Below are 22,426 nucleotides of genomic sequence, written 5' to 3' on the forward strand. Positions count from 1 at the left end.
TGCCTTCACTTCTTGGTGTCTCTGACTAGAGCACTCTAAGGTGAATGGCTGGGAGAAGATGGCATCTTTGAGGCCAAGGGTCACATGGCATTTGAAAACCACTGCAGCAAAACTCCCAAAAGGGCAAACATGAACATTATTTCAGGGCTGACTTCCTCTAGTTCTTTGAAAGACAGTAGCTTTGAGTAAAAATCATATTGCAACAGAGATTATTGTTTTGTCAATAATCCAAAGCCAAAATAATAAATGTTTTGTAATTTTCCCTTTTGCAATTACTACATTTTCAATGAATTGTCCTATTATAATTATTTATTTTCAATTAATTTTATATTTCTTACTATATAAGCAGAGATAAATGTTCTATACTTAATTAATAATGTATTTACTGACATGGTAATACTCAAGTAATTAGGTAATAATCTGTTAAATATTAGTCAATAAAAATTAATCTTTATTTTCTTTAGATTGGATTATGATATTTGAAAATATTTGAACCTCACTATAGAGTTCTTTTAAAAAGCCATTTAGTTTTAACAATAAGATTAAGATTTGTAGTGTGGTGGTGGGGTTATAAAAATTACGTGGCTGTGGGATTAATTCATTGGTATTGCATTCCTGCAATGTAGCAATTGCAAGTTGACAATAGAAAAAGATGTAGCAAAAATAAAACTGTAATAAGGCAAATGACTATTAGAAAATCTACTAGGACAGCAATGCATGTGCAAATACATGTCAATTCGCTCAGACCAGAATCAGCCAGTCCTCTAATCATCCGTCCTCTCATTCAGAAACAAAAGCAGAACAAAGACCTCTGTCCCCACTACCTTCCCCCTCTAGGAAGCTGCTAACATGCCTCATTAGATATTCAAAAGAAGGGAAAGTCAAGTATCTTCTGGGAGTGGTGGAAAACATCTGTCTGCTAGCCAGGGGTACATGTATGCAAAATAAAAGAGAAAGGGAGAAAAAGCAAATTAAAATAAAATAACCAAACCAAAAAAAAAAAAAGGAAGAAAGAAATAAAGAAAGAAAAAAAGAAAGAAAAGGCTACTGTTAAATGATCAGGAGGAATGGTATGACCTACAGTTTTCTAAATTAGCATTCAGATAACTCAAATACATATTTGCCTGCTCTCTTGACCAAATTGTCTAGCTCTCTCTAATGTTATGTCTTCTCACAACACACTTCATGTAGACAGCTTGATCCTATATGAATAAAGAAATTGTAAACTCTGGTTAAAAGTAGAATAGAGGAAGATTTCCTAACGTTTTAAAGCATCGTTTTCTGTCTTGAAGAGGTCTATATTTAGAACATTTAATAGAAATACAAATGAGGTTGGTCAAGCTATTGTTGTCATTGCTCCTGGGAGGAACGGAATGGTGGGGAGCTCAAAATCCTCCAGGCACTGTGAGATTCTGGACCAAAAACCTTTGTGAATGAAGTATATGGACTCATTCCTGTCTTTAACTTGCCATGTTTGTGGACAGACTGTGTTTGACAGCTCTGCTTTCAAAATCAATCCTCAGTGGGTTTTATTTGAGGATATACCAATAAGCCAAGTTGAATACATTCTCTAAGGCTCAAATAATTTATTAATTGTAGTTTGCGATTTCAAATATTGCTCAGTTAAGATCAGTGGATTGCCTACCTCATCTTTCTGTCTGCTTCTGTATCCATGGTTACACCACTCATAGCTGACCATTCTACTCTTTTGAATGGGGAAAGGGGACCAATAACAACAACGCATCGTTGTGTCAAAGTGCAAAATGATCTGTTTTCAGGCATTGAGCAGTCAGGTAACTGTGGGTTCCATGAAACAGTGGCATTGTTGGCCATTTCGTTGTGATATTAATCAATATTCTTGGAATGAAAAACATCAGAAGTTCCTGGTTGGCTTTACTCAAAAGTTCATTTGATGCCAATATGAAAGCCAAGGAGAGGAGGCAATTATGCACACATGACATGCATCCTAGCTTCAGTATGGAAGCTTACGTTTCAAACCTAAGGTCAGGAAAATAACACGAGAGTTGTACTACAAAGTCTAGACATGAGGAAGATTGAAGAGGAGGGAGGAAGCACATTGCAGGTGTCAGATAATCGAGTCAGATTATCTGAGCTGTGCTAGCTATGGGGGAGCACTTACCCTTCAGTCCAGCTAGAAGTTAGCAGGGTAAGAAGGAACAAACCAGAATAACATAAAGACTAGCAACAAGGCTCAGGAAAGCAGACAGGAGTTCTAACCTAGCAGCTACAGTTCTTGGGTTTGAGCAAAGATTGAACGAGAAAACTTAAAATGAAACAAAACGACAACAACAACAACAACAAAAATCAACCTCCCCCAAACCAGCAGTATTCAAAATCCCCCTAACTATTGAAGATTATCTCAGTGATGATAAAAATAGAGCAGTTCTCAGCAACATCCAGCTCTGGGTGCACGAGGTAGTTAACAGTTGTTAGTTGAGAAATAGACATTAAAACAAGTAAATGCAGGCTCTATATGCAGCGATCATTGACCAAATGGTAAAGCTTAACATACCTTCTTTTCCCATCCCACACCAAAAGAGCACTACATTATTTCTCTGTAGGATTTCTCTAATACCCACAGACAGGGTTAAGATGTCAGTGAGCAGCCCCTCTGCACAGTGAACTGTGGCGATATTCAATTCCAAATTTGGGCATATGCAAAGTGTACAATATTGGCCTTAGAAACTGGAGAATTACAATTATTTGTTCAAAAGAATTGTGGAACTAGGTACCAACTTATTAAAAAATAACTAAAATGGAAAAATTAAATCAACAGCACACATACAAAATAAAAACCACAGAAGAACAAAAGGTTTGAAAGGCTGATGGAACTCTCCCCAGATCTTTGCAGTCACAAACAAATGAATAGCAGGATCTATTTTCCCCAGTTTTTTTTAATTCCATATAAGTACTCCACTCCACTCTTTCTTAGATGTGTCTTTTCATTTTGAAATTGAATTTTTGAAATTGAAAAAAAAATGCCAACTGCCCCCAAAAAGTCAGTTAAACTGAATTTGGAAACATCCCGAAACACAGATACTCTCAACTCTCCCAAACTGCAAAATGTCCCATTCCCAGGAGTCCTTGGAACAGACAGCAACAGGACAAGACTGGAGTGTTTCTTATTTTTCCCCCTCTGTCCCCAAAACATTCCTATGTGGCTTCCCTTTTCTATGTAGTTTCTGTCAGCTGTGTAAATACTAACGCAGCAGCAATTACCAAGTGAAGTCTCGGAAAAGTCATTAAGACCATCCCCTGGCAAGAATGGGAAGTGCTTTGAACAAATACTCAGAACCAAGATTTAATTAGGCGTGTACACAGTCAAGTATGTAGCAATGACCCTGATCTTATGGAACTTAAGGAGACCTTTTTTAAAATGCAATACTTGATTTTCTTTTTCTTTCTCTCCTTTTTAAATATTTATTCTTTCCCCTTTTTGTTTCTAACTAGAAAATTTGTGCCTTCCTTCATTCTTGTGATAAGCGAATGACCAAAGTTTGGTATTGAGAACTACACTGGGGCTGATACCTCCTTTCCCATGCTTTGTAGTCCTCAGTGACCACCATAGCTCAGTTTGACCTGTACAGAGGAATTTCTGGGACATGGGACTTTGTTGTTACAAATAGGGAAGCCTCAGGCAAATAAGGGTGGAGTTCCCATACAGAATGATTGACCTATTGACGGTTTTGGTTTAAGGCAATATAGGCAGCTGGGACTGGGACTGTGCTGTAGCAAGTTCCCCTAAGACCTGTGAGCCCCACTGGAAGCCATGCTTATCTGTGTACTTGCCAGGCATAATTGCTTGTGACACCACTGAATGCAAAGCCCGGTCTTTTCTGTGGGTTTCTTTATCCTTCTCCATAAATGTTCAGGGTCTGAAGGAGCTGTTTACATCTTCACTAGCTTCCTATGCTGGTTTCTACATTTGGGGAACAGAAGTACCCTGGTGGTACTGTGGTTGCAATAAACAGTCTAAAGCAGCATGGGGGTTCTGCTTCAGATGCAGCAAAGCAACAGTGGGGACATGGAGGTCAGTATTGCTGGGTTGCATTAGTCATGGGGACACGATGCACATCTGGGAAGACTGGGCACTGCACAATTAAATGAGCACCATTCACATTATTGTCTGAGAAAGGAGACTCCTATAGTGGGTGAGTGGAATGGCTGGATGTGGCAGCCTTGTTTTTTGAGAACCAGGTAGCTATGGAGGCACCTCACAGTCTCTGAAGGTGAGGTCTCTTCCATGCATAGTTTAAGGGGTTACTAGAGAAGTGAACTACCCAAGGTTGTGATAATTTTATAGGCACATACTATCACATTTGTTTCGTGATATAATCAATATATCTTGTATAATCTACAAAGATGATCTTATCCTCCCATTCTACCTCCCAGGATTTTGCTTCATGACCCATCTAAGATGTCTCAAATAGGGTTGTTACATGTATTGAGTCACTGAGATTTCAATTGAATTCAATCTGCTGTTTTATAAGGACCTGCACTGTAACTTTAGAACAAAATAAATCCTGTCTGTATGGGGAACTCTCTACCTTTGGCCTTGTGAATTTCCATGAAAGGCTAGCCCTCTTCCACAGCTTCTGTCATGGGTCTTCTAAATTCCTTTGTGGGGGTGATGCTAGGATCTGAGGACATGCTCCAAGTACATGCTCTATCGCTGAGGGACACTCCCAACATTTCTCTACTCAGTTTTACCGCTAGTTGCCCTTTCTCTTTCCTCTATTAGTGAAGAAATGTAGGGACAAGCACAAGCCAAGCAGCCATTTCTCACTGTGGGTGGATGGCAGGAGAGACACGAGATGCAAAGTGAAATGATCTTGGGAGAATTGGAGACCATTTGGAAAGAAAAGAATTTTCCAAATATCACTTGAAATAGATCTTTCATGAAGTTGATTTGAATGGTGATTATAATTAGGATTTTTTTTCTCATACAAAGAGAATTCAGGAAGGTATGGTGGGTAATGTTATTTCCAGATGTGCTAACCAGAGGCTGTCAGGCAGTGAGAGGGGGGACCTGTCACACAGATGCCCTCTACTTAGAGATTAAATAAATCCTGGATGTGCCTGTGTCAGTCAAGATCTCAGAGTGGGCTCAGGATAGTCACTGGATGGCTGTCCCCTTTACTCTAGCTCCAGCCTCATGTGTTCCGCATTCTTTTGTAGTTCTCTGTGTAGAAGGCTACTGTATGAAGTTGTATATCAGGTTCAACCAAAGAACACATCTTCCTTTAAGAAATCATTGCTATGGAACTGGGGGATCCTGATTAGTAGAATTTGCCTCCCTCCCAAAAACCCATACATTTGTCGGATGGAAATACACACAGCAGTGGGACTCATTGACAACTTAATTTCCCTCTATAGTTCCTATAGCTGTAAAAAATGATGCATACACACTCAGGTCTGACTCTAGAGCAGCAGTAGAGCCGGACAAGCATCCCAGGGGAGCACAGCCTCTGCTTTGGGCTCTGTTCTTGCAGGGACTGGCCTCTGCTCTCATGTCCACATCTCCTAGATCTGGGAGCCATCACCTTAGCATTTGGACTTAAGCTCTGAGAAGCCTTCTTTGTCTGTCTATTTGCCTAATACCCTCTTGATCTAATGCCACCTTGTGACATTTGTCATATCCGTCAGTGTGTGAAGTGGTCGGGCTTCGGGAGAGGCTGACTTGGGGGAACCTGAATAGTCCCTGGGATGCAGATGCCACAATAGCAGGTCATGTGACTTCCTTATTAATATGCGTCCTTGCTAGACTAGTGCTTGGTGACCTATGCTGAGAGAGGGAGCCTCGGACTAAAGTAAGAAACCACCATGACAGTTCCGTGGATGGACGCACACTTTAGTTAGCCTTAGACAAAGCTGTAGAAATCTGTGCAGAGTAAACAATGAACCTGCAGATCTCTCAGTTTATCTTTTTCTTAAAATAAAAATCTAGCTTTGCCTTTCACCGTATCCTGGCTTTTAGAAGTATTGGGAGACTTGGGGCAAAAAGTAGCGATACAAAAAGTACGGAGACACAGAGGCAGGGGGACACTGCAGATAAACCGGGGCTGTTCTTGAGTCTCTGATAGCTCTGCTCAGAATGTGATTTTAGGTATCATGGGGTTTTTTTTTCCCACTGCATGTGATAATGTCATCATTTATTTTTAAATGGTTCTAAATTGCAGATTTAAGTTTATTTCAAACCATCCCTATTTTTAAGTTCCTTTTAATAGGAGGAGGCGAAGCACCGATATACAGAATCTACTATGTTTGAGGGACTCAAACAAATACGCCTTTGGCTGTGAATTCCAAACTCTCGGCAAAATCAAAAGATAAGCATAGATATAAAATACACATTCCTTTGTTTAGTCCTTGGTAGAGAATCTCAAGTATTGCACTTTAAAATTACTTTCATCTAAGATTTTGCCCCACGTTTCGCTTGCATTAGTTACGTGCCCCTAGCAAATGTGATTTTAGAATCCTACATATAAAAACAACTAATTTTTCTCATTTGACTTTGGAAGATTTACTTCACAGAGCTATTTTTTTTTTCTTTTAAGAAATGGCATATGTACTTACAGAATTGCGAGATGGGGGCATCCAGCTGAGGTACGTTTCCGCCCTTGGCGTTGAGTTTCTGCACCTGGGTAGGGGGCACAGGTTTGTGCGACTGCCCGGTGGCCCTGTACATAGCTTGGACCCACAGGATTCGATCTTGTTCATCATCACTTGCAAATATCACCGTGTCTCCTTCTTTGACTGCATTGAAGAAGGCTCGGCCACCCTCCAAACCTGCCAGGAGATAAAGAGCACCATCTAAACTGACACGGGAGAACATCAGCAGGGAGCAGTCCCTAGAAAGCAATTCCTACTGCTTTTCCTTGGGCCAGAACGGGGAGGAGCAATCTATAACTTGTGGATGAGGCAACTGCAAACTACTTGGCCACTGAATAAGACCAGGTATTTGAGAAACATTTTAAGGCTGGCTCATGTTGTCCTTTGTCTTGCTAGTGCCAATACGCCAAACAGCCAAATTAAACACCTGCTTATAAACACAGTTCTTCCCTAAATCATCATTATCACCACCAGCATCACTATTATCACCAGCACCACCATCATCACCAGAAGCACACCATCACCAGCACCACCACTGTCACAAAACCCACTTCTCTTGCCCCTTCTCCCTTCAGCTACTCTTCTGTGGTTCTTCTCTTTACAGTGAAAAGCATGGATCTACGGAAGCTTCTCCGTCACTTCTGCACATACACCACACCTAGGCATTTTGATCAAGCGCAGTTTCTGATCCCACGTGTGTGCAGTGAAGCCCAAGATCCTGCGCTTCCGACGAGCTCTCTGAAGATGCTGATACTCTAGGTCAGAGAATCATCTCTCAGCAGCAAAGAGCTCGCTCTGTTTGACCATAAAGCCCCTCTAATCCGGCTGCTGCCTGCCTACAAACTTTGTTGCCAAGGCCACCAATGATATTAACTTTGCTGCATCCAGTGTTCAATGTGAAACCCTAACTCCCACTCACTGTATCTCTCACCATCAGCAGTAATCTGCACTCCTTTCTGGTTGAAACTTTCTCTTCCAAGAAACCTGATGCTCCACTTACCTCCCAGCATGTGGTGGCTGCTCTGCTTGGTTTACTGTCTACTCTTCCTCTCCCTCCTCCTGACCTTTTAAATGGGGAAGCTCCTGATACTGTTTTGTATTTCTGTATTTATAGTTCCTGGTGACAACTTTTATGTGTACTTCACATTCCCCTCAGCACGCTGGAGTCCCCGCTTCAACTCCGGACCTAGACTAGAGGTGGCTGTCTGGGCTTGTGCACTTGGATGGACATTTCAAACATGTCACACCCAATGTTGACGTCCTGAGCTTTGTCTCAGCTTCTTGTCACCTTAGGAGAGCTGAGCCCACCCAGCAGGAAAGTGCCATCTGCAATCGTTGGGCTAGTTTAGAATCTTTCATTAATTTCTGGGTATTGGCGCCGTGGGTTACCAGAGCAGGGACCCTGTGCTGCCGCTGGTGCTGCTGGCTCCTGAATCTGGCTGTAATTACCTTGAGCAATCTCCTATCTCCACCAAGCACGTTCAGTCTCACGGTCTAGTGCCAGTTTTCAGTACTGAACCCAGTCATGCTGGTTCTTTGCTCAGCTCATCAAAGACCTCATCCTATTGAAATGAGACCCCAGGTTCCCTCAAGGTTTGCAATCTGCATCCATTGACTCTCTGCCACCTTCAGTCTCTCCACTCTTCTTTTATTTATGTACTTCATATCTCCATGATTCACAGAGGTTCCTTGCTGCTCTTGCAAGGGGACATGACCGCCCCCCCTACATATCTTTACTTGGAAATTACATTCTTATGAGGTCTTTTTTGACCTCTATTTCTGATAATTATCTCTGATAATCTTTCTTTTTTTATATTTATTTTTTGAAAATTTTTTTATTGATATATTTTTTATTTACATTTCAAGTGATTTCCCCTTTTCTGGGTCCCCACTTCCTGAGAGTCCCATAAGCCCTCTTCCCTCCCCCTGTTCCTCCATCTACCCCTTCCCACTTCCCTGTCTGGTATTCCCCTATACTGTTGCACTGAGTCTTTCCAGAACCAGGGGCTCTGATAATCTCTCTTACCTCAACTTATTTTATTTTTATTTGTGTATATGAGTGTGTGTGTGTGTGTGTGTGTATGCACATGCAGACTGGAAACCAGAAGAAGATGTCAGATCCTCTGGATCTGGAGTTGCAGGTGGTGTACTGACCAATGTGGGTGCTGGGGACCCAACTCTGGTTCTCTGCAAGAACAGGAAGTGCTCTAATTGCTAAGCTATCTCTCCCGCCATCTACTGTTCTTATTAACGTCTACTAAGCTCATACGGACTAAGGTTTTATCTGACTTAACTTCTTCCATTTCTTTGGTATCTAGCATAACTCAGCACAAAGTAGATGTTCAAACATATTTGTTGAAAAAATGGTCTCAGTTTTTCTGAAGGTAGTTTTCAAGGTCAGCACTTAGAACAAGACCAAAGTTAGCTTATGTCCATTAACATATTCCAAAGTCTGCATTTTCAGTAAGGTGGTGTTTCTCTAACTAGATATAAAGGTCATATCTTCCTCAGATATGTATCATCTCCCCATTAGCTGAGAGACAAGAGATGCAGGAATGATTGATTAGCATCTCCAAGCTGCCAGCAAGGCCAGTCAGGAGTCTGCAGCAGAGCAGTGCTAGGTGTCATTGCAGTGGTGTGAAGTCTTCTACACTGAGCTCATCATGTTAATACAGGTGCTTATACAAGTGCTTTTACAAGTGCTTATACATTGTGGAGATATTGCATTGATAATGGCAGGGACTAGGATAAATAAATAGCTACTTTCTTTTATTTTTAAGTTATTTATTTATACATATATATCTGCTTGGGTGGGCATGTGCACATGTGTGCCTGTGGAGACCAGAACAGACTATCATTTCCCTGAAGCTGGAATTACAATTGGTTGTGGGTGCTGGAGCTTGAACTCCTGTCCCTCTGCAAGAACAGCAAGGACCTTAACTAAGGACGATCTCTCAAGCCCTGGCTATTGCTTTACAAAGAAGATCCAGCAATTCGGCATCAAAACCGCTTTAAGAGATATCTGGTGGTTTTCATTCTGAGGAGATATTTACTTGGTTTCTCATAACTTGTATAAAATGGGTGCTCTAAAAGGACGGCGCACACTTAACAAACTGGGAACCTGAAAGACACGAAAAGAAGGAAAATTCAGAAGTGGAGGAAGAGCTCTGCAGGATGCCACAGTGAGCATCAGGAGACGAGAGGAAGAGTCGGTCAACAGATCGTGTTCCCGCTCTCACGCTGACCTTGGAGCTGTGCCACCTTACTGTGATCAGTGGACACCAGGGATAGCCTCATATGAGAGGTACTTCCTACTGCCTCAAGTCTTGCAAGGAGTTCCAGTTACACCTTTCCTTAAGGCAAAAAAGAAGAGCCTATGATGGTGCTGAACCCACCAACAACTTTATAAACCCTGCATAAGATCAAGAGGAGGGGGAAGACATATTCCTTTGTCTTTTTTGACTAATAGGCTCACTGTGCAAGAGCATACCCTGATCTCTGAAGATATGACTAAATTGTAATTAATTTGCTTACACCTCCACAGATAAAGTTGATCAAGTACATAGTATACAGGGACCCCATCCGGTGCTTAGGGGACTAGGAGAGTTTTGCCCTACTTCTTTCTGGCTCCTCAGTAATGACCAGAGATTTTTTAACTATCAAATGCAGAGCTTAGGGGCTGGGACCTTAACTCAGTGGGGGAGTGTTTGCCGCATAACTCAGTTGCCTAGTGTCCATCTCACTCAAGATTACAAGAAAGAAAAAACAACCTGAATCCTAATTCAATAGAAATACTAAATTTCCATTTTCAACTAAAAATTTCTTGGGGAATAAATAGGACTTAGTACAGGAAAAGTCAGAGAGAAGCACTTGCTTGTTACCTTTAAGAACACCGTCAATTAACTCTCTATTTACATTTCTCACGAAGAAATTAAATCTCACTGGATTAATGTGAAGACAATAAACAGAGCTTTAAGAATATACATGCAGGGATGGAACACTGGCTCAGTGTTTAAAAGCTCTTGGTTCTCTTGTAGAGTACCTAGGTTCAGTTCCCAGCACCTACACAGCAAATCACAACCACATCTAACCCTAGTTCCAGGGGACCTGCCACCCTCTTCTGGCCTCTGTGGGTACTGCAGCATTAAGATACATGCAGGCAAATCACTCATACACAGGAGGTAAAAACAAATATAAACTTAAAAACAAGAATCTTCACATGCCATTCCTGTGAGTGGAACAGAAGGTCCCCCTCCCCCTTCCTGCCATGGAAGCTCTGATTTAATCTGTAAAGGTCGTGGGTAGCTTTGCTGTAATTGTTCAGTGAGAAGCACAAGAGGGTGACATGGGTTGTTCCCAGGGCCTGCCTCCACTGCCAGATAGCCTGAGACCTTTCCAGTCTGTCTCTTAATTTGAAAAACAGGAGGACATTTCTAGTCCCACTCGCTTGTGGGACTGTGACGAGGGTCCAGTGTGACCACACAGAAGAGAGGGAGTTGGGACTGACTCGATAGGAGTCCCTGACATACAATGGCATTGGTGGCCATACAGAAGAGGGAGTGGGGGTTGGCTCAGCAGGAATCCCTGGTATAGAATGGCCTTGCTTTTCTTTGTCATATTGGTATCCTGGCCTCTGTCTCTAAGATATATGTCTTAGGTACAATTGATTTCTTTTGTAAAAAAAAAAAACAAAAACAAAAACAAAAACAAAAACAAAAAAAAACCCTGAGAGAGAAAAAAGAAACTTGAGAGAAATACAAAGCACATCACAGTGTCCCAACTGCCGCCTTTTTAGTGCAGAATCCTGTCATTCTGACATGTTGCACGGAATGTTCATTTTGAACTCCTTCCTGTTCATTAGGAAAAGCTTCTGGGCAAAATTTGAATCCAGATCCGATGAACTCAGCGCTGAACAGTGGGTACTCTGGCGGGATGGAGTTACAAATGGAAATTGAAAAGGGTGTGACTTGCTCGAATCCCCTGGGGGCCAGGATTTTTGAGGGGATAGATTACCCCGGGTGGGCAGGAGCCAGGCAGGTCTTCTCTGTCATACTTTTTTGGGTTAATGCCCCATAATGCCTCATCTTCTCTCAAACTCTGCTTTCCGCGCCCCTCCCCCTCCCCCCCCCCGTGTGTTTTGCCGCACGTGGAAGAGCAATATGGGAGTTGAAAAAAAAGGTTTTGGGCCAAATGATGCAGTGTGGTTGGAAAAGCCTTGTGCAGATTTGGCATAAAAATGAACTTCTCCGGGAGAGGCCGCTGGTGCTTGTTGCTCATTAATATGCTGAAAGGGTTTCGCGCCCCCACCCATTCTGAAGGTTCTGTGAGACTGATTTCTATTCAGTTTTCTGGGAGAAAAATAAAATGGGTACGAGGAGAGGTGTGAGGGGGCAGGATGTAGAATGTATGCGATGTAGAAGTTAAGAAATACCACCACTTGCAAGGCGCTCTTCACTACCTAAGCCCAAGCGCATCAACGCTTCGATTCAGAGAGGCATATTGTAGGGAATACAGTGGGTAGCACAAGTTTCTTCCTCCAGATCCACCAGCTAACCTTGTGTGGTTTGGGATAAGGATGCTGGGAGGCAGCTTCTCTTGGACACCAAAACAATGACACACCCCGAGGCTGAAGCCATGGCTTAGGGGCTGAAGAGTTGACTGTGCTTATCACAAAAGAGTGAGGGTCACATTTCCAGTTCCCATGTAACAGCTGGGCTTATACCTCCCAGTCTGCTGCTGGAGGGGGCAGAGACCTTGGCATCTGACGGCCATCACTCCAGCCTAGCCAATCACTGAGCTTCTGGTCAACAATGAAAGCAGTGGAATACTCCTGATTCCAACCTGTGGTCTCCACATGCACAAACATGTACACTCATATGTGCACACGAACACACACTCACCATAGTCTCACACAAATGCAGTTCCCTGGTAGGTATACAAGTATCTATCCTTTCTCATGGATATTTTCAGCAGCACACAGCACAGTACACATGGAGGTGATCCCAGGTGCGTGAATGCCAAAGTGTATGCTTTCTTTTTGGCTCTGAACCGGAGACTCTCTGGTGTAGCAGGTTACTGCCTAACATGGACCATCTCGCCAACATGAACTTGTTTTTTGTGGGTTCATGGCCAAGGAAGAGGTGGGTACCTGGCTGAGGGTCAGTGTAATCCACGGTGTAGCCGTCCAGCTGCAGAAGTTCCTGAGGCTCTGCTTTCTTTTCTCGATAGCTGCACATGGCAAACGTGTACTGGCTGACCTGCAGGACAGAAGAGCAGACTGTGAGAGTGCCCCACCAAAGCTCAACTCCATTTGGAAACCATTAAACTGATGTTCCCGTGCTCCATTGTCCCATTCACATTGGATATAGCAACTGACAGTGGCTCATGAGGTCAGAGTGGGTCCGTGTGTACAGTCTGCCCCTGGCACTTAGTAGGCGATTAGGAACAGTCAGCTGTTATCATTATGGTTGTTTGGCTTTGATTTTTGTCGAGTGTATACATTTCATGTGGGTGTCCATGTATACCTGTGCATTTGGTGGCGGTGGGGGTATATTTACATGAATGTGAACCTGTGTTTGAAGGCTAGAGGTTAGTTTCAGGTGACACTTATCCACCCTGTTGTTTGAGACAGTGCTTCTCACCAGCCTGTAAGTCACAGATTAGGCTGTGCTGACGGGCCTGCAAGTCCTTTTTAATGTGGCTTCTGGGCTGCCTCTCTAGCCTCCTACTTCCTATTTCAAGACAGGTCTCCTTATGTCTCATGCTGGCCTTGAATTTCTGGGTTCTGGGGTTACATTGCGCACTACCTCAGCTCACATTGCTGTTCTAACAGAGATTGGGTTAAAACACACGCATTGCCATTCAGTCACACAAGGCTGACACAATGGCAACAGTTCTATGCATGTTACCCAATAGAATCTTGGCCAATAGTTGGAGAAAAAGAACACAATCATTTCTTTGCAGTTGTTTAGAAGGCTTGGAAGATGGCTTGGTGGGTAAGACACTTGTCCAGAGAGCACGAAGACCGGCGTTCGGCTCCTAAACCTCATGTAAAGCCATAATGGGGTGTGCAAATCTGCAAGCACAGTGCGCCATGGAGACATGAGAAGCAGAGTTGGGAGATGCCCAGGAGCCCACAGGATGGTCAAACTGCTAATACACGCTGAAGAGACACCAGAGACCCTGCTTCCAAACATGGTGGAAGTCAAAGACTGACACCCAAGGTTGGGTTTCAACCTGCCCTGTGCCATTTACGAGCTTGAACCCACACAAAGGTATGCCCCCCACACACACACATACACCCCGCATTCATATATAATAAGTGCCGTTTTCATCAGTATCGAGTTCCTCGATTTGTTTTTTGGCTACCCACTGCTATGGAGGGGGCACTTGCAGGGACTTGGTAGAGTCTCCCCTCCGTCTTAGACAAGTGCTGCAGTGACACGCTGTCACAAGCAATGAGCACTCGACTGCTAGGTGCCAGTCACAGCCAGGCAGTCCCCAGCCCCGATGGCACGGCCCTTGTCACTGACGCCCTAAATGGCAGCCCTCACTTTACTGATACTGGCATTCCACGGCAGAGCAGGGTGCTGCTCCGAGCTGCAGGCCTGCCTTCGGGACCCTGTTGTCACTGTGTATGCAGAACTGGCGAGGATGCTTCCCTTTTCTACATCTGGCCTATTGGCAAGGAGCCCGTGGCAAAGCAGGCCTACCCCCAGCTTCCAGCCAAGCTCACAGGCGCACTTACCGTCATCCACGTATGTCAAACGCCTAGGCGAAGGACTGCCATATCCCTCACCCCTTCCTTCCCTTTATTGAAAGAGACAATTCTATGACTTTGAACCCAGCGAGGGACAACTGTAGTCTCCTCCACAGTGAGACTAATTTCTTTCTAAGGGCAAGGAGCTGGTGCTTTCAGGCGCCACAATAGGTTGCGCTGTCCTGAGTCCTGAAGGTTCAGAGCGAGAGGAAAGATTGCATTCACGTGGCTGGTTTGTCTGCTGCTGCCCCCTGTTGGCGTCTCGTGAGAATTTCATTGCCCACTTTGGGATTCTGAAGAATGAATGTACTGTCTCACAGGCTAGACCAGAAGAAGAACTTTCGTAAAGAAACACAAACTAGTTCCTTATAAGAAGCAGAGCACCCCCCCAAATCCCCTTCTCCTATCACAGATGTCTGAGTGCAAATGGGTGGTGGTCATAGAAGCTGGGCTCCCGGCCAGGTCCAGTGAACTGTCATCTCTCAGCCTCAAAGTTGTCGTCTGTGTTGTGCTCCTTTCCTTCCTTCCTCCTCCTCCCCCTCCCCCTCCTCCTCTCTGTGCATCATCTTGTTACTGTGCAGTTACTGAGATCCCCACATCATGTGTGAGGCCCATGCAGCAATCACTCTATCAGTGTGTGCACCTAAGTAGTCCCTGTGCACCTGGGCCCATCATGCAGCTCAAAGGCTCTCCCTCCAGGTGGCCAGTCCCGTGAAGAAGCACCTTTGTTCTATTTACAGTTCCACAAACAAACAACAATGGGCATTTGCTAAATGAGTCTGACACATGGGGCACATATGTTTAACCCAGGACATCCTTCTCCATGATTTACAGAGTCTCTCCAGGCCATTCCAACCTGTGACTGGTCCTACCCACAAAAAATTCTCCATGATCCCCTTACCGCAAAACAGTGACAGGAGACACAACTAGATCTTTCCCATGGTGATTTAGATTAGTTCTTTCACCTGGCAACAGGAGACAGGGTAGAGTTTGTTTGTGAGATCAGCCAGAAAGGTGCCAATGTGCACTTGAGGTCCAGATAAATACCACAGCAAAAGCATGTGCTGTCTGCGATGCTGGCTCCTACTACCCCTGAACCTTCCCTTTTTCCTTTCCTGTTTTAGAGGCTCCCTCTCTGCAGTGCTGCACTGCTGCCCTCTTCTGGAAGTACTGATGACAGGACTTCCCGTAGGCTGAGGCTGTGTGACTTGGTAAAAACATGAAACAAAACAAAATAAAACAACTTCCTCCCCAACCTAAAAAAAAAAAAACCAAACCAAAGCAGCTGCAGCAGCAGCAACAACAGCATGAACCAAAGAAACCTGAGTTGGCTTTTTTCTTTAAGATCCGACTGTTTATTTTAGGATTCAAAGAGGAGAGAATATCCTTTGGACTGTTATCTGAGTTTTAGACACAACTTAGCTTTCCCAGAATGCTTGGAGGTCACCATGGAGCTGACAAAGATTTGGGAACTTTAACATTTTAAAGCTGCCGCTATTCCCAGTGGAATGCAGGTTTCTCCATAAACTGCAAATTTGTTCACTTTAAGTTCTGGACTGGACTCAGGTTCTCACACGTAAGGCCAGTGTTCTCCACCGTGCTGCAGAGACACCAGGGGAAGGTTGTTGAATCATGCCACGGGCAGAGCCCAGGAGGTGAGTTTTGAAGTCAGAGACCGAGTAGTGCAGAGCAGAGGTTTAATGACAGGCACAGGACTGGCAGAGTCCTATTTTATGTCAAGCAACAGCCCTCAGGGTAGAATTGAGGATGGGCTCCTGGAATTCCCCAGGCTTTGATTTTGATCAAAGTTTTTTTTTTTTTTTTTTTTTTTTTTTACAGGTGACCAGACTTTTGCTACTTTGGCTCATTTTCTGCTGCTTTTAAAATAGAAAGGGGCTTATAAAGAGTGGGCGGCAGTTGCCAACATTAGCATCTGTGTGTGTATTGGGTCAGGGAAAAGTCCAAATAGGTGAACTCTTTGAAATCAGAGCCTTAGTTAGATGGCTGGAGCATGAGTGGTAGAGCAGGATAGAACAAGCTTAGGTCCAGGACCCTTGTCTGAGCCCCACAGCTGAAGAGCAAAAGTATAAGACAAAACAGAACAAATCAGGGTGTGGGGTGCGGTGTTATACAACCTTAATCCCAACACTTGAGGGGCAGAAGCAGGAAGACCATCAGTTAAAGGGCAGGCTGAATATGCATACATATATGTATATACATTCAGTGAGAGCCTGTGTGTGTGTGTGTGTGTGAGAAAGAGAGAGAGAGAGAGAGAGAGAGAGAGAGAGACAGAGAGACAGAGAGACAGAGAGACAGAGAAACTATCAATAAAAATCTACCCAAAGCAACAAACAGAAACAGAAGCTGAAGAGGGCAGTCACTAGAAAGCCAGTTTGGCTTATTTCCAGTCATTTGTAATCAGAATGCAACTCTATGTATATCCTTCAGAACTGTGTGTAAACACCTTCTTACTATTGTAAACCACTCAGTTTATATGTCTTACAATCCATTTTTGAAATACTAGTGAATCTTGATGTGTTGTTAAAATTCTGCTAGACAAGTCATTTTATTTACCAATGCTGCTTATCTTATTCAGCTTTAGTATCTTTTCTGAAAGCGGGAATAATGAGAGATTTTAGTCATGATGTCTGTAGGAAACCAGAAACAGAGAGTGTGGGTTTAGAGAGCATACCCTTCACGAATGTAAAGCAAGTGAGTCCTAGGAACTCTTGTGTGCATCAATTTCTCTGGGTACCAGGGCCACCGAGGCGCCCAGTTGGATGAGGCAGACACAGTCTGAAGACCTGGGCTGTGCTTCATAGGTAGCTGCTTATCAGTCACCATCGTTAATTAATTTCATGTATGTGTGTAGATATTTTATGTGCATGTATGTCTGTAAACCACATGGCTGTGGAGGCCAGCAGAGAGTATCAGTTCCCTGGAGCTAAAGTTACAGCTGGGCGTGAACCACCAGATGGGTTCTGGGAATGAAACCTGGGTCTTCTCACGACCACCGAACAAGCAATCTCTCTAGCTCTGTCAGGCTCTATCTTTGAACAGGTCATGTAAGCAAGTTGAGCCTCGTTTTTCCCTAATGTTAAATTTGGAGAAAATTCATACTTACTGCCAAGACCAGCTTTGGAAACACTTTGTGAACTCCACAGAACCACAAAAATATGCTATTATTAGCATTTTAGGGGAAATTTAAAACACAGTTTGGCAGTACTGACATTGGGCTGAAATACTTTAAAACCAGAAATAGTTTTCACATTGGAGAATAACAATACACTTTTTGAGACAGGTTCTCAAGGTTGACCTTGAACATGCTGCTTAGTGAAGGATGACCTTTAACTTCTGCCCCTTCTGCCCTACCTCCCAGGCATCCATTACAGCAGTTTGTTTATGATGTGCTGGGGGGAAATTCCAAAGCTTCGTGCATGTTGGAGTTTGACTGTACCAACTGAGCTATATTCCCAGATCCAAGAAAAACAACCTTAAGATATGAATGGAGAAGAAGAGATGAGACTTTGTGATCTGGAATGGACACAGTTTCCCTTTGACTCTGCACTTGTCCACCTAGATCAGGGATTCTGACTACAGAATGGAGCTCTGTGGAACTGGAATCTTTCTAGTTACCAATGGTTTGCCCACAATGTGGTCAGTTATCGTGATGAAGGTACATCTAGTCCTTGCCACACTTCTACAGACGGACAGTGAGTCCCAAGGAACTCCCTGATTCAGGATGCCAAAGACCCCTGTCATCTCTGGTTACAGGCTGCAGCTAAACTTATAGGGCATGCGTAGGGATTTCAGTTGGCGTGCCATTTGCATATAGTTTCCTACTTAGTTTCTTTGATCCTCGGTTCCACAAACAACAGGAACAGGCAGCCTGTAGTCAATGCCATGAGACAAGACAGGACACTAGAGGCTTCCCCATCACTGTGGTAAAGGGCTGACATGCCACTTCCAGAGCTGCTTACTGGTAAGGGATGAAAGGTCTAACCTCACTGAGGCAGGGTCTTGATTAGTGTGTGAGTATGCTACCATAAAAGGCAGGAAGCACCCCTTACTCATGAGAGGCCTCTTGGTATCCCACAATGCATCTCTCCTGCTCTCTAGGAATGCTACAGAGCCTCAGACAGCCTGTGCCCTTTTACGTTTTTTCCAAAGTCAGCACACAGCTTTTTCCTTTTTTTTTTAAAGCCATGGTGTGATTCTCATCTCCTCTTAAAGGAAGTCTGTGTGTGAAGGCCCCCAAACATCTGTGTTCCAGTTGCACAGCCCAGAGAAAGCCATTCTCTTCTTTCGGGTTCAGTACACAGCATGCAGACAAGTTTCTCTTACATTTTCTGCAAATCTTCCCCCACCCTGAGCACCCAGTTTCTTCCCCTAAAGCTTCTTTTTATAAAGAGAGAGGTCAGCTACTTGTATGAGTGTGTATACATGTGTGTGCACACACACACATGTGTACACATGTGCATTATGTTCACAAGTGTGCCTGGAGGCCATTACTCTCCATTTTAGTTTTGGAGACAAGGTCCCTCACTGAAACTGAAGAGGGCCAACTCATTCAGACTGGCTGTCCAGTGAGCCCCAGAGAACTTCTCATCTACGCTTCCTTGGCACTGGGATTTATAGCAGTTTAAATTATTTTAATTTATTTTTATACAAGCTCTAGGAATCAAATGCTTGAATGGCAAGCGCTTTCCTGGAGGAGTCTCCTCCTAGCCTGAGATCAGCTGCTTCTAAACATCCGTTCATTTTCAACGATTCTTAGAGAAAAGCCACGTGTTGAGTAAAGCGGGCTTGGGTATTCAGAATGCAGTGGGCCCCATATCCTGGAGAGAGACGGCTCGCTTACGCTCTGGGAAGATGTCATCAGCTACTGCCTAGACCACACGACCTGACTTCCTCAGAACCTCGTGGCATTGCCAGGAATGGCTCCTCTCTTCCTTTACCTTCCTTTCAGCAGCTGCTGGAGGCGTCCGTGTACACTGGGAAGCAGTGAGTGTGGTGTGGGCAACACAGACAGATTGGAATGCAGCGAGCCCCAAAGGAGCACAAAGGCACCAAGGGCATACTTGAGAAGGTCTGCACAGGTGTAGGCTTGACAAGCGCTGCCAGAAACTCCTACAGTCACTTAGAACTAAGAGGGAGCTGCTACCCAGTGAGGGTCAGTGCAGGCATGGCTCCAAATAGAAGTCAAATAGCTCAAGAAGCATGATTACAAGGTGCCTCACTTGGAGATATATTTCAGAGAGCACTGCACTTAACATTTGGGAGATTGAGTTATGGCTTCTGTGCCCTGGTGGAGGTTGTGTGCTGGATAGAGTTAATGGCAGATTTAATGGAAAACTGAAAAAAAAAAATTGAAGCACAAACCAAACAAACCAATAGCAAAAGGGGTCGGGGAAGTTTTTTTGAGGATGTTTATTACAAGTCTGTGGGGAAAGTTTAGATGCATCTGGGAGAGTGAAGATATTAATTTAAACATTAGTAACATGTTATTGGTCTCTGTGTGTAAATCTACTCCTGTGTATAGGTCTGTGTATCTACAGATTTGTGTGTGTGGTATTGTCAGCAATAGCCAAAGTCAAACTGGCAAAATTCAGAGGTCCATTAAAAAGGGAAGATTTCAAAGGGAAGGTCCATTAAAAAGATGTGGGAGGAAGAACACTGTGCGGTTCTGAGTTTATAATCTGGAAAACACTGTGGAGCTCAGCGCTTGGGCTTTGTGGCCTCTGTGTGCTGGACCTCAGTTCAAACACATGCATTATCTCAGGCCAAATGCATGCATTCACCCTGCTGCATCTGTAACACAGATAGCTCTTGAGGCTGAAAACAGCATTGACAGGTTACCTGCACCAACACAAAGAACCTCTTCTTCCACCTCTTCCACACATTCTTACCAATGGTCCATAAGTACCTGGAGGGAAAAGAAAGACCAGCGCTGCATTAGTGCCTGACTAAAAAACCTGATGCACTGTTTACCACACTCAGCAGGAAGCCTAGCCCTCATCCCCTAGGAGGCCTCAACACACCCACAAAGTGTGAGGGGAAGCCCCAGGCTCTAGACTTTCTCCTCTCAACATTCACAGTTCATCCCACATGACATAGTCTACGATTCTCTTGCTATTTTCTTCCAACTATCTATGACATCACGAATCAAATCATTTTGAAAGAAACGTTATAACATGGGTTTGATATACTCATTATACAGAACACACTAAAAGACGTAATGATCCATGCTTGTGTGGAACACTGAAATGAACCTATATATTCCTCATTTTATGAATACACCTGGGGCAGGCTTACTCTGCGGGGCAAAGACTAACATCACGGACCATGATGGAACCTTTGTCTGCCCTCCCTACTCTTGGCCTCTGCTCCAGACACCACACAGAAGCCACAGGGTTTTCTAAAAGGGCAAATCAGCCCATAAGTTTCTCCTTCTAAATAAGGATAGAAAGCCCTCAGGCAGGGTGCTTAGGCAAAGGTCCTATCTAAGATGTGCACACTAGCTGCAGGTGGAAAAGGTGTTGTGCATAGAGAGGGAGCAAGACAGCATGTGAGGATGAGGTGGTGGCTGGAGCACAGCTGAGACAGAGTGGTGGCCCTGTCGGTCGCTGGAAGCTTGGTGGGCCCCATGTCACAGCTGACGTCATTTCAGTAAGTAGTGCTATCTCGATCACTCAGCTGATCCTGTCAGCATTCTTGCACTGTGTGCTGAAGTCGGGTATCAATACATCCATGGAATTTATGGGCATAAAAGTGAGGCTCAGCCAGGGCTTGGGAGAGAGAGAGAGGGTGACTGGCATGCAGTGGCATTTAGTCTTCTGGTTCTTGTTCTGTCAATCATCCAGAGAGGTGGAGCAACTGGCTTCAATGTTGATGTTTATTGCTGGAAGGATTCTGTTAGACAAGGTTGTTGAAGTATAAACATGAGTCTTGACACTGGCTGGGGATGGAGCTCAGTTGTCCAGGCCTTGCCTAGCATGTGCAGAGTCCAGGATGTCACCCCAATGCCCCAGTAAACAAACAAACAAACAAACAAACAAACAAACAAGTGAACGGACATAAGTAAATAGACAAGCAAACAGATGTGGTTTGAATGTGAAATGTTCACCACAGGCTCAATGTTTCAATGCTAGGTCTCCAGTTGGTGGTTTGACAAGGCTGTGGAGTGTTCAGGAGGGGGAGTCTCACTGGAGGAACTGGATCACTGGGTGTAGGCCTTGATGCCTTATAGCCTGGCCCAGTTTCTTGTTCACTCTCTGCTTCCCAAGTGTAGATGCAATGTGACCAGCAAGCCCTCACTTTTGCCGCTATGCATCCCTTCATAAGAACCTGAATCCCTTTGTAACTGTAAATTGGTACGCTCTGTCTCTCTGAAGTTGCTCTGGTCAGGGTATGTTATCAAATCTTTAAGGAAACAAGGACAACAAGTAAATAAAGAATAAAGAATCGATGCAGGCCACGTGTGATCCTTGTTATAGAGCATCACTGTGTTCAAAGAATGATTGCTCAGAAATTATGAGCATCATTGGACTGACATAAACAAGATACACTAATGGTCCAAGAGAGAGGCTAAGGTTGTAACTCTCCACTTTTCTATGTGGCAGGTTCAACCCCCCATCATCTTGTACTGTCCATGCCTACATATCTATCTAGCAATGCACCCAGCTACTGTATGTAGCAAAAAAGTTGCAGTTTTTATAGAGAACTTTAGGAGAAGTTCACTAGAATCCACTAGAATTTGCTTTGAATGGCTAACTCTGCCTTCCTCCAGGCACTTGGCATGGATTTATTATAACCCTGGAGAGGAATTGAGAGCTTGAATAAGGAACTCTACGGCATGGAGGGAGTACAGAACCATTCTGCACGGAGTTTGCACCACCACTGGGCGACATGATCTAGACTGAATCTCTGAGTCACCTCACTGTAGAGCAGTTTCCCCTGTGCCTCTCTAGGGTCTGCCTCCCCATCTAGGGTCGACAACGAGTAAGAATATATATAGGAGGACTGGGTAGATTTGGT

The 22,426-nt window shown here is 44.1% G+C and overlaps 1 protein-coding gene across 1 annotated transcript in view; it reads right to left on the reverse strand.

Moving 5' to 3' along the window:
• Cadps (calcium dependent secretion activator) overlaps positions 1–22,426 on the reverse strand; it is a 467,230-nt gene that overhangs the window by 143,593 nt on the left and 301,211 nt on the right. Inside the window, exons 9-11 of the mRNA XM_052190346.1 lie at positions 20,249–20,315; positions 12,779–12,887; positions 6,595–6,807 (exon numbers count right to left, since the gene is read on the reverse strand). Of these exons, the coding sequence (XP_052046306.1) occupies positions 6,595–6,807; positions 12,779–12,887; positions 20,249–20,315 (389 nt within the window). The remainder of the gene's footprint in view (positions 1–6,594; positions 6,808–12,778; positions 12,888–20,248; positions 20,316–22,426) is intronic.

This window comes from Apodemus sylvaticus, chromosome 8 (assembly GCF_947179515.1).
Source record: "Apodemus sylvaticus chromosome 8, mApoSyl1.1, whole genome shotgun sequence".
NCBI lineage: Eukaryota > Metazoa > Chordata > Mammalia > Rodentia > Muridae > Apodemus > Apodemus sylvaticus.